Here is a 17,017-nt window from a genome sequence, read left to right as displayed (position 1 = left end):
AAACCAGTAGCTTATCTCTTACTCTAGAGATAAGGTACACAAAGAGCAGATACATGTCTCGCAAGAGTACTGTTATTTCTAAGCTAGTTCGTAACTGGCTGAGTGTCTAATTTTTATTTTAATTCATTTTAATTTCTTGAAATGTCTTTAATGTGTTTTGTTTATTGTCCTTGCTCCTAGAGGCGTACTTCAATAATAAGCCAATAATAACAAGTTCAAAAGCTCTGATTTTGCAGAGCTGTGCGTTCTTAGGTAAGATTAGTAGTAGTATTGAAAAGCTCTGCCTATTTTCTTTGCTGGAAATGTTGTTACGGTTGCTGTCAGAGTGAATTTTCTGAGAACTGTCTCTCTTCTCTTCACCCCACAGGTGAAGAGGTGAAATCAGTGAGATAACTGTAGGTTTCTATGTTGTTCAGAGCAGATAGCAAATGACTTTGTGTAGGAAGATAGATGCACAGAGAAAATCTACTGTATATTGGCATTTGGAACAGAGATATAAAACACTGAGAATCTCTAAGGGATGTTTAGAGATGGTGAGGTCTAAATGCTATGGAGATATGAGTCACCTAAATCCTCATAGGTTTTTGACCTTGAACTTAACATGAGGCATTTGGGTCAGTGTTAGACAAAATTCTGTCTCATCAAATGGTATTCAACCAAGTTCAGCTGTAGTTACTGAAGTAACTCTGTTTCAGATGATTGGAAAAGTGGCACTTCTAAGTGGAAAGTTGAATTTAATTCTTATTCTTCTGGATGTACACTAATGTGTAAATATAAAAAGTAAAAAAGAACTACTGAATAAGAATGGTTAATAAAAACCGCGGTTCTTCTCATCTTTCTATCTAGCAAACTTAAGCCAGGAGGAGACCGATTGTGTTTGTAGCCCAGATAAAGTCAGCTAGAGAATATATTGTACTGACAGCGATGTAGAGATACACAAGCCAGCTAGAATACCAGCCTGGCTGTGGCAGCTCAGAATTCGTCAAGTGCTGAACAACTTCTTCCTGGCATGGCAATGACATTTATATAGCCATATTGTCTAGCTCGTGGTAGGTTAACAGATTCCTGAGATAGTATAGTGAAAGGCTTATATCTACTAAAGCTGTTCCCACTGTTACCACTTCTTGCAAAGAGCTTGTAATGTTCTTTGAGCATTGCAGGAAGGATTAACATATGTTCTAGCATTGTCACAATTGTATTTCAGCCCTGTCCTTAAAATTAGTGTAGTGTCCTCCCTTTAAAATGATTTAACCATCTAAGTCCAAAACAATTGCTATAGACATAATGAGCCTGATTCTCCAGACTTTGTTTTTTAAGACCTTGCCTTCCTTCATGTCTTCTCTATTCTCTCTCTCTGTTAATGAGGTTTTTAGTTCTTCCATATGTGCAACTTTGCTATAAGATTGTCAAGATCATTTATAACGTAAGTGATACTCATTCTTTTCCAGTTTGTCCTTTCCTCATTTTTTTTTTTTCTTTTGTATGGAAGCACAAACTTACCTATAGGAAACATATGCCACTTATAATAGAGCCCATGACAGTAGTCCATGGACATGGAAGATTTCTGTGGTCAAAGAAACTTGTTAATTTGAGCCAAGGAATGCTGTTCCATGTACTAATGTGCGTTTTGTGGGGAAGACTCATTATTTATCCATTCAAAGATTTCCCCATTGTTGCACGTTTTTAGGATTTAGAGCTTCAGATTCATAATGTTATAATTTCCTCCTCCTTAAAATCTTCAGTTCCACTGACACAATTAAGTATGCTTCTGCTTATATTGTATTAGCTCTCACATTAACAAATCACTAAGTATTTTCAGGTATCTTAGGCTTGTGCAAAAAATTAGGGCCATTTTGGAATTGCTTCTTATTCAAATTGTGTCAGAAGGATGCCTGTGATAACAATGCAAAGCATGTTGTACCATCGTATACCGGCTCTTCCAGCATTCTTAAGGTACAATTTCCATTTTCTGTAGCGGTCTATTGGCCCTCAAAGCAACACACCAAACTCTCTGAAACTCATTATGTGGGGGTGGTTTTGAGTTTGTGGCAAATATTAGCCTGTCTGAATTGACGTTGATCCTACAGAACCCAGAGATGACATGAATTCATAATCCTTGTATTCTTTACTAATGGTTACAAAGGCAGAAGTGTGAAGCACTTCACGTGTGCTGGTAGCTTTATCTTTCTTTCCAATTAATTTCAATGCAGGAGGGTTTTTTTATATTCTAAACTTACTTTAGGTGACTTTTTCCAAGCATATTTGGAAAAGATGAACTGTCGCACTATATAAAGTGTGAACTGCATACAAGGTATGGGGTTTTGGGGAGGGAAAGGCTGCTCAGCTACTTGTCCTCATCTCTGTAACAGAAATCAAGGCTTTTCCACAGCTATTAAACATAATGTATTAAAGGCAGTCTTCCTTTATGTTGCTGATGAAGAACATGGTTTTAAGTTTGCAAAAACGAGAAACAGCTAACTTTTATGACTTTTAATAATGTATTGCTTTTTGTACTTGTCTTCACTGTGGCAACCTTCTGGAGAATTAAATCAGTTTTCATTCCTACAGAGTAAAGTAAGAAAATAAGTTTAGGTTACCATGGTAGCTAGTGCACTTAATCTAACTAGAGAAGGTAGGCATATTGCTATTTTTTTTTTATGCTGCATCTGGGCTTCTGAATGCCAAAGAACAGATGACAGGCAAACAGGAGCTAACTCAAGCAGATTTCTACAGCAGATGTTAGCAACTGTCTTGTAAGAAACGTTTGGGGTTTTTTTTTACCTAGTTTGTAGTACTTTCTGTAGGCAATAATACTAAGCCCTACTCTGTAATAGGCTATTTTAAGTAAATATTATCGATTTTCCTCATTTTATTTGTAAAAAAGTTTTATTTGTATACATTATAAAATAAATTGAAGGTTAGCCAAATTTTGCTTACCTGGGGGCTAAATGACCATCATTTCAGGAATTGCATTTGCATTAAATAAGACGGTTAACAACCACTTCCCTTGAGTACACAGCTTCAACCCACAAAAGTCTTATCTCAGTTGCAAAGCAGCGCTGCAGCTTGTTCAGCCAAGGGCTTAGTGCTCTGTTGTGAGCCATGGTGGGCTTATTCATCTTTCCATTGAAAACAGTGGCATCCACGAGCAACAGGCAGAACTCCCAGGGAGCACCTTGGTGCCCTTCTAGCAAAGGGAAAGCAAGAATGCCGAGAATGAAAAGGGATAGTCTGATTGCAAACTTGAACACAGTGCTTATTGTAGTTAAAAATTCCTTTTCGTACGGTTCTTGTTCCTCTTTGTAGTACAGATGTCCTTGTGAAAATGAATTAAAATGTTTAGCTTCTTAATCATATATAATGTTTATGCAATTCTGGAGAACAAGTGAAGATTATGGTAGTGATTTTTCCACTGGATTGTCTTGTTAACAGTCTGTGGTCAGACAGTATTAAAACTGTGGCTAAAACAGACATATTTCAGTGAGACACAGGCCAATTGTAAATTTTAAAGTAGTTTCTATACGAAGGCAGACAAGCATTTAATCCCTTCCCTATCAGCCAGAGGATCTTCCATGCTGTGAGCAGTGCCTAGTCACATGTTTCTGAATGGCTATCTGTTCGCTCTGACCTTACACAGAGCAAGAGAAAACAGATGTCTTATCATTTTGCCAAATTTCTTGCTTGCAATTTAGGAACGGTTCCACACGCACAGGGAGGTTTTTGTTAATTTCTTTCAGATGATGGTGGAGCATTTCATATTATGGTAGGGACTCCTGATCACCACTTCTGTACAGAAATGAGAATTAGCAGTTGATTATTCCTGTCCCTTTTATGAGAAATACTGTATCTTGTAGTCAGCTTATTAAGTTAGTGCTGTAAGTGCTTCTTAGGAATAAGAAATGGAAATGCATTAATACGCAAGGGCACTGTTCTGCATCTTTGTATTACCATGTTCTGCTAGAGAAGTTACGGGCATGCAGCTAAAGCTGTTTGATGAGTAAAGACTGATAGAAACTTGTTGACGTGAACTGCTAAAAACAAGACTTCTAGTTTTCCCTTCCTACATTAGCCCTCAAATTCCCTGACATCGCCCATAGTTTGCAAATATTGAGCACTTTCAGTGTCTTTCAGGACCTGCTAAGGCACTGTTAACTGAGGACACCCTGCATGAGATATGAAGACTCTCGAATTAAGCAGTTTTCCTAAATCGTGTAGAATTTAAAAAAAAAAAAAGTTCCAATGGTTCAGTTGTTTATAGCTTGCTACCCTAAGTAGGAACCTTTCCGCTGACTCTAGTAATTCTTTTTAATCATTCCCATAAAATAGCACAAATAATTTAAAGAGACTTAAGATTTCTAAGGTGAAAGCGGTTTATATGATTTAATGGATTTTAAGCACAGGAAAACCCCCTACCTTTGAAAGTGCTTAGAATGATTAAAGTGTATAGGCAAGGTTTGAGCTGAGTTGTTATGTTTGCAGGTATTTTTGACAGTTTCACTTTTTTGCTGAATTCCAGAATAAAAGTTAGAAACTTAGATATCAAAGGAATTCTTTTTGTCGTCTGAAACAGAACTATAATGCTATACAAATACTATACAAAATTATAATAACCATGTGAATTAAGCTATGGTGAGGCACGTTTTGGGTAATGAAGGAAATCACAGAACTTAATGTATTAAACTGCTGTTTGCCAGAGAGACAGAGGGACGAGTTAAAGAGTTTGTTTCGCCTAACTTCCTGGATTTTTAACTGTTTAACCATTTTCCATGCCAAAACCTTGTATAAAAGCAAACATCTGTTTGTACGATGCCTTTTGTGTAAGACAGGATAAAGATGGATGGGGAGACCTAGTTGTGGTTGCCATTTGGAAGTCAGCTTGGAAATCCAGCGTGTTCTATGGGGAAGGAAATGACTTGCTGCTTCTGATCTCCCAAAACGCACCCAATAGCTGCTGTTGTTTTTTTTTTTTTTTTTTTCTTGCAAAGTGAAGAAGTAGATTAAACTAATCTGTCCTGACCTAGTTGGACTTGGTGATCGTTATGGGTCCCTTCCAACTTGAGATTTCTTATGATCCTATGATTTGTCCTGGTAGCTCAACTGCTGCCGCTCCCCAGGGCGGCTGTGGGTTTGCACCTGCCCTGCAGATACAGTCTTGGTGCGCTGTGGAATGTGTTTGTTGGCATTGCAGCCGTTTTGCTCTGGGAGAACTGCAGATGAATGAAATTTCAACTTGTATTCCGGGATTTCAGTGTGACATCCTCATGCATTGGCCGTGTTTTTGCTCTTCCTCTCCCACGTTTGCCAACTTTACCAGTTCTAGCTATGGACATATGTAGAAGTATCTTCAAACGCCCCTTTTTCCACTGTGGTTAGTATGTCCTGCCAAAGGATCAAAAGCAGAAATAACTGAATCCCTGGGAGTATTCAGGCTCTAATAGGCTGACATAGAGAAAGGGTGGAAAGCAGAAGTCGGTCCTTTCCAGTCACCCATCCAGCACGCATCTGACCAATACCCAGTCTAGTTGCTAATAGAAAATACGGATTGTTTCATGGACTGCAAGTCAAATTTTTCCATTCCAAATTACTTTCTGTTCAGTGAAAGCAATTTCCTTAGCACAATTTCCTCAGATGCACTTTTTTTTTTTCTCCGTTCCTAAGGGATTTGCAATGTGGGTTAGTGGTGAAGTCGCTAATACTCTCTCAAAGTTGAGCATTCCCTTTTCTAACAATGCTGTTACGTGATTTTATGGCATGAAGTTTTCTCTGCTAGGTGGATAGGTACAAGAATTGAGCTTCCCAGCAAGTATGGGGAAAGATCTTCATGTGTTACGGTGAATTGCGGTTGGTTTTTGTGTCCCTTTTGGCAAGGAAGGCTCATGATCTCTCACCCTGAATACGCGGCCTGTATAATGCCAAAGTGTGGTAACCCCCTAGGCTGGAAAAGGAGCCCGAGAGAAGGGGAATGTGATCTCCTCAGTTACCTGAATGAACCAGATTGCTCTGACATTCTGCAGTTGACTGAATTTCTTTCTCTATGAGGTGTTTCTGAATGTAAGCATTCCTTTTTTGCATGTAAACTACATTTTAATTAGTGTGAACAAAATGGGGCCTTTTTTTATCTTTCCAAATGTTGTCATTTTTAATGAGAAAATTTTTATATAATTCAGATTTTATGTTATTGTAGAATAAAAACATTAACAAATGAGATGAAAATATGCAAAGGGTTGGTTTCCAGCTTTTGTACTATTTTAGGTTTTTTAGTGAAGTTTTAGGAAGTTTGTGCGCATTATATTTTATATCTTATAATAAAAAGTGAAGAAAATCCCATTTTTATCTTTCAAATACTATTCTGAGTTACAGGAAATAAGCTACAAATGCAATTGGGTGATCCTGGTGGCTAAAAGCTCCTATAAAGCTTTTGCTAATAGTGTTCATTAAAGAAGGAAGTAAGCCTACATATATCAAGGTACAAAACCAAATTGATTAATACAATCTAAGTAAAAAACTAATTCTAAAAACATGAAAGGTGGCTTCATTTCACATTCCTACCTGAGAAAATTTGAACTGCATGTCAAAGATGTAACTAGCGTAACATAGGTTTTCCCATCATAGTTGAAAACTGCCCAGGAGTCGATATTAGTGTCAGCTCTGGCCTCTCAGTGAATCCATTTTCTTGTCTTCTCTTTCTGCTGATTTTTCCTAATACGAAAGAGAAATCGGATGTTCTAAGATAATTTAAATCACAAACTTCTATGTGCGATTCAGTGTTTTGGGTGGATGCATATTCCCACTAGGGTAGCGCGAGGCAAAACATACATGGTAGTCCAATGCCATGTGCAATGGACTGTAAAAGGGACTGGCTAGAATAACACCTGGGCACTTGGAAAAGTTTGCGTTTTGTAAGGTACGTGGGATTTCAGTGTGGCTAGGAATTGCAATCATACCAGTGGCATAGCGGGCAGATCAGGAGGATGTAATGGGAACACATTTCCCTTTTATAGGTCCTTTGGTGCTGAAGTTTCGTAAAATCCTTTACAGAAAACTTGAAAGCCCTTTCTAAATGAAAGTGAGATTTGGGGTGAAACGCAAATAGTGAAGGTCAATAAGCACAGAATTTGCTTCTCCATTTTTAAGTTTCATTAGTTTTTGGAACATGAGAATTTGTTTCTGTGCCTAAAAGGCACGACCGCCCCCGGCCCCCGCTCCTTTTCTTTCTTTGTGCTAGGGAAAACCAACCCCAACTGAGAGGTGGTAACCAGGATAGCAAATTGTTAAATTATGCAATATGCTACGAAGGGTACCGAGATGTTATTAATATAAGGGCAGCCTAAGGACAACATGATGTCTAATCTGTATAAGAAGGTATCACCACCCATACAAGTACAATCACTTTAATAAATGCTTTAATTCCAGTAGGGAAGAGTTGTGGGTTTGTTTTTTTGTTTTCTGCTTTGATTCAGGCTTCTCTGTAAGTCCGTTAGCCCTCTGGTACAGAACGAAAATATGCTAAGGGCTGTGCCAACAAAACTGTAGTTGTTTCGGATCATATAATTCTTAATGCCAAAAAAGTTCTGCTGGAATATAATGCGTCCTGCACAGACTAAGATCTATACAGGATCCACAATGACAACATCAAGGTTTTGCACAACTGTAAGGGCCAAGTCATCTAGATTTGTGTAGATTAAGAATGTATGTCATCACAGAGCATGGCCAGCAATTAGCAGCATGACAGGGATGCAAGAGATGCTCGGGAACCACAGCTGGAGAATCTGTAAACACTGGAAATGATCCATTTCAACAAAAATATTTCTTTGAGCTGGAATTTCGTGGTACATACATAGATCACACAAAGTAGGTAGCCTAAGGTCAGGAGAAGGGCAAAGCCGTGACTACCTTTGTCTCTTCCTAACCCCTCATCTCCTGGCTGCCCTCCTCTGTCGTTTTGTCTGTTTCTAGAGAAAGTTTTTGGAAGACTTTTGTATTGTCTGAATGCATAATGTCAAAGTTTGATGAAAACTCAAAAACATTCATGTGTGGGAGAAGACCGCTGTCCCACTCACTTCTGTGTGTATCAGCCCATATTTGTGGTAATATTTTGGCAAAGTGCATACTCTTAAATGCATTCTCTCCTTTTATCCCCTGTATTACTTTCAAATTGTCATTCCAATCTTTTATCTTTTTAATTTACATCTGACTTTTTCTAGCCCTTTCCACCAGTCTTGTATTTCCTTGTTTGCTAATTTCTTTCCTTTTCTCGTTTTTGCCTTTTTTTTTTTTCTTTCGGGGAAAATCTGAAACATGGAGTTGTAATACGGACTATAAACCAGTCAATTATTCACCTTTATCTCCACTTAAAAATGTCATTGTCAGCAGTAATAGGAGGAGGGTAGCTTTTCTCAGGAATGCTGTATACAGGGATAGAAGATGGAGGTCACTCATACCAGGGAAGAGCAGCCTGTAGAAAGGGGCCTGAGAAGTGAAAATCCGTACCAGTAGTTATGTGCAATCGTTGTTGTATTTTATATTCAAAATGTCTTTTCCTTGCAAATATAATAACAGATGGTTTTAATTCTTTTTCAGCAACAAGAACAAGATCCAACTAACTTATACATTTCCAATTTGCCGCTTTCAATGGATGAGCAGGAGCTCGAGAACATGCTGAAACCGTTTGGGCAGGTTATCTCTACGAGGATACTGCGGGACTCCAGTGGGACAAGCCGTGGAGTTGGCTTTGCAAGGTACTTCAGTGGTGTTAGCCACGTTGGCAGCTTTTTTCCTTTTTGTAATTAAAAAGCCAGAAATAGGAGGAAAAGGCAGAAATTATTGAAAATGACCAAGCTTTTAAAGAAAAGGGAGATTTAGATGGAGATACCAGCAGGGTTTTGTTAGTTCTTCCTTTGGTAAAGCAAATATGGCTGCGTCTCATCTTGCTTAGATGGCTAAATCTGAATCTATTGCTCCTATTGGACAATTATCTAGAAAAAGAGTTCACTCTCCATCACTTCTTCCTCTTCTCTGTACTTCTCCTTTATCCCTCAACCAGTAAGCAGGAGTTATGCAGTGCTTCACAGAAACTTCTGTGACATTTCTGGCTTTCAAGGCTTTAATTTGAGACAGGAGACTATAAGGAAGAACTTCTCCTCCCCCATTTTTTTTTTCTTTCTTTTGCTTCATTAGTTGCTCTGAGAAACTCAGCTCATCATTGCCCTTTGAATGTCAGCCCTTTGAATTTTCTGGCTCATTAACATGTTGTCATCTGGGAAAGAAAATATTTTTATTCACTTACAGTAAATCTCACCTTAAAATATTTGACAGGTCAGTCAAATATCTCTCCCAAATCAACAAGAACAAATATTTTCCATAAGTTAATAGATACCTCCCAAATATTCTGTCCATGTGAGTTTACTTTTTCTCTAGTTAATTGTTAGTTGTTCTGGAGTCTCTTCATCAAAGCCTTTTCTGTCCCTTTCTAATATTTTTCTGTGTCTCATTTAAAATGAGTATGGCAGTCAAAATTTGGAGGCTTTGGAGGCAAAATTGGAGATTTCTGTCATCAAAAGTAGAGGCATGCTTTGAGCAAAGAATTGGGATTCTCAAAATATGTTGTAAAAAATCTGTCAACAGTCAAATTTCAGTAATTCAGATGTTCAGCCAGTATTACAATAGCTCTGTATTTGAACAAATAGCAGAACCTAAAATTAGTGCAGAGAAAAGAACTGAACAAATTATATCTCCTGATGAAGCCAAAATTTTTAGGGATTGGTTTCCCTGTGAGCTGGCTGTGGGTAGTTCACAGGACTGTGATTATTTTATTTTATTTTTTAAATCCCCTCCCCAATTTATTTGCTTGGCAGACTGTCCAGTTTCAAGAAGATAAAACAAAGGAATGAAATTAGAAACAATTAGAAACAAATGATATTCATTTATTTAAGAGTACAAAACCAGCAAGCTTGATTTCTACCAAAATTTCTTGCTGTCCCCTTTAAATAAATCAATAAGTATTTTTAATATTTTTGCAGTAAATTTAATTGGGCATTTTATTTCATTCATACACTTGTATTTTTTTTTCATATAAGCATATGCATAAATATTTGAGAGTAAACTCCATGCAGGTATACACAGGATGTGTGTAGTGTTTTTGGATGATGTAGGAAGCAATATACATCCAAAAGTAATATTTACTAATTTTGAACAATACTGATACATGCGTAAATGCAACTTTCACTTTTTGATGCTATGAAGGGCAGAATCCTGTAACACCCAAGCTAAAATTCCCTAGGCATTATAAATTTATTCAGTCTTTTCTCCCTAAACTTGCCTACCAACTCTACCTTGAATCAGTGGTATTTTAGGAGTGCTTTTATTCTAATATAGCCGGAAGAGTTTTAGAATTGTATGTGAAAGTCCTGAAGACTTGTGTGTATCCAAAATCTTTCTTGTGTTGAAGACACTAAAAGAGATTAGTTTTAAAGTATTTTCTCAACAGGTTCTGTATTATACATTATATGTTTTCTATATACATAAATGTGAAGTTATTTTTATATGCATGTTTTTTTGTTCACATACATACATTATACATAATTTATAGAATAAGCTGTTGTTGTCATATCTAATCAGAATTTCTCCCCTTCTGCAAGGTAGGTATTGGAACATTTTTGAATAAATATTAGTTAAAATTGTCCGAGAAACATGTAGACATTAAATAAAGATTTTAGTTTCTTGCCTTTGGGGGCATTTTATTAGGTTAACAAGGACTAATATATTTTTTCAAGTCCAGACTTGAGTCTGAAACTGAATTATATTGTTTGTTTCATGTGAGAAAAAAAAAAAAAAGATTTCTTTGATGCAGATCCAACAATCCAGAACTTCTGAAAATTCTCTAGAAGGTATTTTTGAAACCATGAAGAAAACTTCTTGTTAAGTCTGGCGTTTTGATGATTTTGCTTGTTGTCTATGACTGTTTCATCAGCCTGTGCAGAAAGGCTAGCAGAATTAAAAAGGTGCCAAGACTTAGTAATTTTTAGTACTGCTTCTTTGCTGCTGAGGCCATTGGCCTGATTTGTGGCTCTGAATTACAGAACTTAGTGAACAAACAAAAAAGAAAATCTCTCTTCAACGTTATCCAAATACCGTCTTGCAGACAACCGCTAAATATATTCTTCTTTTAAAATAGTTTTTGTTGTACTTGCACGTCTCGCTCATCCGTTGCAACTTAGTTCAAGCTGGCAGTCAGGACCGACACATCTGCATTGCAACGTAAGGATGTAGCTGCAACCTCCGGAGCCACTCCCAGGCTAGCACTAGCTCACCAGTAGTCCACCCAGTCTGTTAAGTCTAGTTTTGACAACGTAAGTGCACAAACCTGTTCAGGATGCTGGATAAATTCTCAGTAGCCGTCACAGCTATTCTGTTATTAGTTCCTGTTTGGAAAGTAACCTGGAGACAATTAAATGAGAGACAGGTACATCATTTAGTTGGGGTGATAGGCATAAGCTAGAAACTGCAAAGGCAGTTTGGGTCACGCGGTCAGGCATGTTTATATATGAGTTTATTACTCTTAAACTGTACAGACACTTCATAATCCTCTATCAAAAGTGGCATTGACATTTGTTACGTCGGTCGTGGACGCTAAGGATTCAGTTACGAATGATTGCGGATCAGTCCTTCTGCTCCCTTCAAGACAGCAGGGGCACTTTGTACTATAGCTGTCCAAGTTACGTTCTGTAAGTAAGGGTATTGTATTTGCAGTTTGGCACTGCTTTGGCCTCAGATGTTAACTGAGTTTAGTTTTACCTTTCTGAAGTGTGTGTTCTTGGAAAACATCCTCTCTATCGCTCACACTCGGGAAAGCAACCCGCAAAAGTGAAGCGAGAAGAAGCAAGAAATATGCTTTAAAAAACCACAAACATGGGAATCTGGATGAGTGTTTAATTTATGTAAATTATTCTTTATTTTCTTAGAATGGAGTCAACAGAAAAATGTGAAGCAGTGATTGCTCATTTTAATGGAAAATTCATAAAGACACCAGCAGGAGTTTCTGGTATGTTGCATATATTTCTAACAACATGTATGAATGGGTTACTGCTTACGTAGTGGAAGCCGATTGCTGTATCTGGCTTCTCATTCAGAGGCAGGCTTATTAAAATTAAACTGTGTCTTGTTGGATGACTGTAATACTTGCTCACTTGGAACACAGTATATCACTTTTCTACTGTCAGCCTTTTCTAGGAATCTAGTAGTGTTCTTTCCTAGCAGATAGACAAGCAGCTAAGATGCCTTAAGCCAGCTCTGCGCAAATTTACGTCCCACATAATCCCAGTTGAAGTCAGGAGACAAGTATGTTGTATGTGTGTCAGAACAGAATTTGGCTGATTGTCCGTGGACAATTTTTTTTGAGAGAGGCAAAAAATGGATTACTTTTGCCATCTGTTGATGATTTTTTTTTTTAAGTAATTTTCAAAAAAAGATTTCATTAGAAAAAAATAGATTCTGCAGCAGTGCCTTAATGCCAGGCACTTTCTTTCACCAGGGAGCTGTGAATCTCAAGTCAAAGTAGGCTTTGACGTTCTTCAGGAAGGTGGAAGGAGGTCGGTGAAGAATGCTACTTCAGGAAATACTGTGCAAGGCAAAATGCAGAGAAGCTGCATAGTGCAACTTCGTTGTCACGCCTAGTTCCTCAGCAGTTTGCCTGCTTTGTCAGCACTGTTCTGAGGGAGAAGATGTATATTCCATAAACATTTAAAAATGAGGAAAGGAAATTCAGAGCAGCAGAGCTAAATAGAAAGAAAAGAGGACAATAAAGGAGGAAAGAATACATGCCTGACATTCTAGGCAGCTTTCGCTAACCATTTTATTGAGAATCCCAAGTCGTAATTTTTATAAATTACGTTGTTGATGTGGTTGCTGAAGCCACCTTTTTCCCCGCTGTTGAAATGTTCTCCGCAGCCAGACCCTGACACTGAGGAGGAGGAAAGCAGCCCTCAGCAGGCAGACAAGAATGTGGCTTGTTTAGTAAAGCTACATACATCCCTCATCCCTGAAAGATTACACCAGTTTGAGGCAGTCTGTGCTGCGGTAGGGATGGAAAGCTGCTTCAGAGCACAGGAAACCACTCCCTTCACCAAAGCTAATCTAATGCAGGGGTTTGACTTCCCTGGCTTGGCTTTTGCAGACTCTTTGCATTGGGATTGATTGCCGAGATTATTTAGTTAAAGCTTTGTTATACGTAGAGGCTGTAACATTTATTTTTTCTATTTCATATATTTAGCAATCTGTGTTTTATGAGATGGAAAATCCCTTTAGGGGTGAGGAGATCATGGAATGATTTTCTCTGAGTGCTGGCTGTGCTCTGATCCACCCTCCGTGATTAGTTTTATAGAGCTGCTATGGCTTGGACATAATTAAGAGTAAAAAGGATGGAGAAACCAAGAGTTCAAATTAACATATAGGGTTTTCTATTCGATTATAGCCAGTAAAATAACTATAACAGAACCCCCTATTAGTGCTTTTTAGTTTGCTTGTTTTTATTTTCACTTGTGGTATTCTCTTCTCAGTGAATGAGCCGTCAAGCATGTTGTTGCTGATCATGCTCTGCCTCTGGTGGGCTGTTGCTGAAACCAGACTTGCACCTTTATATGATCAGGTTCAACCAGGTAGAAATAAAAAGCTGCTGAACAGAAGTGTAAGAACAATTTCTGCAGTGTGGAGGAAAAAATTTACCAGAAAAGTGTGATTAATTAGGGTCAGGAAATTTGCATGGAACTCGTGAATGTCAGAAAGTGGGAGCTCAAGAGAGGTCTCAAGATGTAATCCACCGCCCGGGCTGTAACTTCTAATGCTTACTTGGCAAAGTAGTCGTCTAGGCTCTCTGTCTAAAATGGGTAATGAAGCACACACCTCCAGAGACTGATGTATCTTTGCTGTCAGCTGTCCTTGCGGTTACAAAGAGTGTCTAGATGAGTCGCTCGGAAATAGATAACTCTGAATGTCTGAAAGTCAGTTAAGTGAGATGAGTCACACCCTCCATGATGCTGGAAAATGCGACAGATCAGTAGGTGCATAAGGGAGTTGTGAGAACCGTGTTTATTAAAGACCCTCAATCTTGTTGTATAAGGTACAGCGCCAACTCTACTTTTCCATGCTGGTGCTGTGAAGTTGTATTGCTCCTTGGAAAGGTTTTTATGGAGTTCAAATTCTTCCTAGAGTTCCTCACCACGTAGCAAGCACGTGTCTGATAATGCAGTCTTATTAGAGGATGCAGCTTATGCCTCAGAATACGCTGCAGCCTGCCAAAACGTGGGGCAGAGTCATGGGGCAACTGTGGTCTTGGACGATGTGCAGAGAAGAGTGGATGTAGTGGGAAAGCTCTTGGACAAACAAAGATTAGGAAAATGTTTTGAAATAGACTAGCATCCTTCAGGGTTATAGAGGAGCAAATTCAAATACATGCAAAATAAAATCGTAGAACTGGAACTATGTTTAAATTAAAACATTGTGTCCTAGAAACTTGGCTAAAATCAGCGAAGGGAGCTGGCTATAAAAACACTGTTATCAGGATGAGGAGGGTAGGAGAGATGGGCCTGTAATGAAATAGGTGTGGGAGGAAGAACATCTGTTCAACAAAAACATGCTTTCATAATGCAGCTTTGTTATTTTAACTAAGTTTGGGTTTACATGGAAGAATGGGTTAAACACAGTTATAGGAAGCATAGGTGAAACCTCCTCTGGAGCATGAGAAGACAGAACAGAAAACCCTCTGTGAGCCTGAGAGGGCCGAGGGTAGCACAGGGCAGTCGCAAAAGCCTTGAATTGAGTGAGTGACTGGGCATTGATGATGCGGAGCAAGCTGAACCCCAATGTAACAAGCTATTCAGGCTTTATTTCCCTGCTCCATATTAGCTTAGTGAAACATATTCAATATTTAGTGTGTCCTTGTTTGTCTTCAGTCAGGAAGAAGGAAGGTTAGCTCAGAGAGCAATTTCAACTGCACTGCAAGTTGGTATAATCCTGAAACTCCTAGGAGGGGTGTATTAGTTTCACCATTTGCTCTGAATGGGGTTTGTACTTTTCTGGTGTAAGTTATTGTAATAGTTTGTTCTGTTTTATGGACTATGACTTTCTGTCCGTTTCTCTCAGGACTTTTGATTTTTGTATTTCTTCTTTTCTCAACTGTGTGTTTATTGCATGATTGCTATAATCTTGACATAACTTTTGCAGCTGGTTCTACTTTTTTCTTTAAAGAATTATTGCTTTCAGTGAATAATGTGATATTTAAAGCTTTTCTATTCTCCTGTGAAACATGAATCTCATGACACGAGTTGGAGGAAGCAGAGACTGGACTAGTAGAAAGAGCCAGGACTCAGAAGATGAGCAGTGAGGACAGAGCAGGATACTCAGCCTCCCTCCCCTTGAGATGATACTTAATGTTCATTGTCTTTTTTTTTTTTTTTCTTGTGTGGGACCCACAACAATTGCAGAAATGATCTGCTGGGCAAAATCATGAAAGGCATCTCCTCCCTGTCACAGCAGTGTGTAGCCGCATGAGGATACGTGACAATAATTATATAAGTAATTACATAAAACAGTTGTGATTGTAGCCTATGTAAAGTATGTCTAAGCCTGACTGTATTTGCGTCTCTTACATTTAAAATGAAAAGTATAGAAGTTAAAAAGTTACACAAGTTTTATGCCTGTTGTATAGGCTTTATGGATTCGTTAATACTTCTTTCACTGAAAAATAACTTTGGTGATTTTTGTTTTAATGGGTGTAAGGTAGAGAGCATTTTTGCTGAACAGCCCATACTGTTTTTGCTTCAGGATGGTGGGTAATGGTGATGACTCAAAAATCATAAGTTATCCGTGACCCACTCTCCTCTTCCCACTTACAGTAAAGATAATGGTTTCTCAGGTTCTGTTTTAGGGAGAAAATTGAGGACAAGTGGGAGAGCCCTGCTCCTGCCTGTGCTCTTGACTGTAGACTAGGAAGAGGTCCACCGGGCGTGGTAGACGCTACTGTTTGAAATGGTTCTGATCTTGGACATCTTTCGAGTGCACGAGAGGAGTGAAAATGGAGCCTTGAAATAGTTATCTTGTGGCAGTCATTTTTTGAGCTTTTCCTATTTGCTTACCTTTACAAAGTATCCAGCACTGCAGACCTCTAGATGGTAAATTAAAGCCACTTGACCACAAACTTGCATTTCTTAGTTACCTTTCACAGATCCTTTAGAAATAATCCATGAACCGCAGTCTGAAAACTACTGCTGAAGGGTATCAAGAGGTCACAGTACTGATGTTACTCCTGATTGTCACACTGAAGGGAGAGGAACCAAGACTTTATCCATTAGATCAAAGATTAGAAGCTTTTACTGCTCTAATTCTCATAGTTTGTAATTGCTGCCTAGTTTTAACTAGTAATATTGGAATAGAAAAGAAAAAATACCACTTAAAACCACTCAAAATACACTCCTGTGTATTATTAAACCATGTATAAATTATTAAAGAAATGTAACTCTGAGCACTGCATTTAAGTGAAGATTAGAATGGTGAGGAGTATATATTTCATTTCATTTTATTAAACATATAAAGCTACTGATATTTGAGATCTTGGGTTGCACAACTTTTTTAATTCTCACAGCTTTTGGCAGAAGTTTCTAGTTGTACATTAAAGTGATGTTTTAATGCTAGAATTCATTAGTCCCATCTGCTTCGTCACTAGAAAATAAGCAATGAAAGTCACTAAAAGATGCAGTTTAACTGAAAACCAATTAAAATAATAGTATTTTAAAACTGTTTTGTTGTACTTTTTAGTATCCGAAAGCAGCATTTTTTGAAAAGCTGATAAAATTAGCCATGTAAAGTCAAGGATGTAAACACAAAGTCCAACATAAGAACATCAATTTTGTTCTTGCATTTATAGTATCACCTGGTACGCGTTTGGGTAGACACTGAACAAATGGAGAGTGAATGCTAATGTACACGTGTGCACATTATGTGTATGACAGGGAAGTATTTACTCTCT

At 38.1% G+C, this 17,017-nt stretch overlaps 1 protein-coding gene across 6 annotated transcripts in view; it reads left to right on the top strand.

Annotated features, from left to right (window-relative positions):
* Window positions 1–17,017, top strand: part of RBMS1 (RNA binding motif single stranded interacting protein 1) — a 149,640-nt gene that overhangs the window by 114,483 nt on the left and 18,140 nt on the right. For all 6 annotated transcript variants that reach the window (XM_054207719.1, XM_054207720.1, XM_054207718.1 and 3 more), the window contains exons 5-6: window positions 8,581–8,738; window positions 11,961–12,040. In XM_054207719.1, coding sequence (XP_054063694.1) covers window positions 8,581–8,738; window positions 11,961–12,040 — 238 coding nt within the window. The remainder of the gene's footprint in view (window positions 1–8,580; window positions 8,739–11,960; window positions 12,041–17,017) is intronic.

The sequence above is a fragment of the Rissa tridactyla genome, chromosome 7, assembly GCF_028500815.1.
Source record: "Rissa tridactyla isolate bRisTri1 chromosome 7, bRisTri1.patW.cur.20221130, whole genome shotgun sequence".
Classification (NCBI taxonomy): domain Eukaryota; kingdom Metazoa; phylum Chordata; class Aves; order Charadriiformes; family Laridae; genus Rissa; species Rissa tridactyla.
Note: the sequence above shows the minus strand (reverse complement) of the source record. Positions and strands in the feature narration are given on the sequence as shown.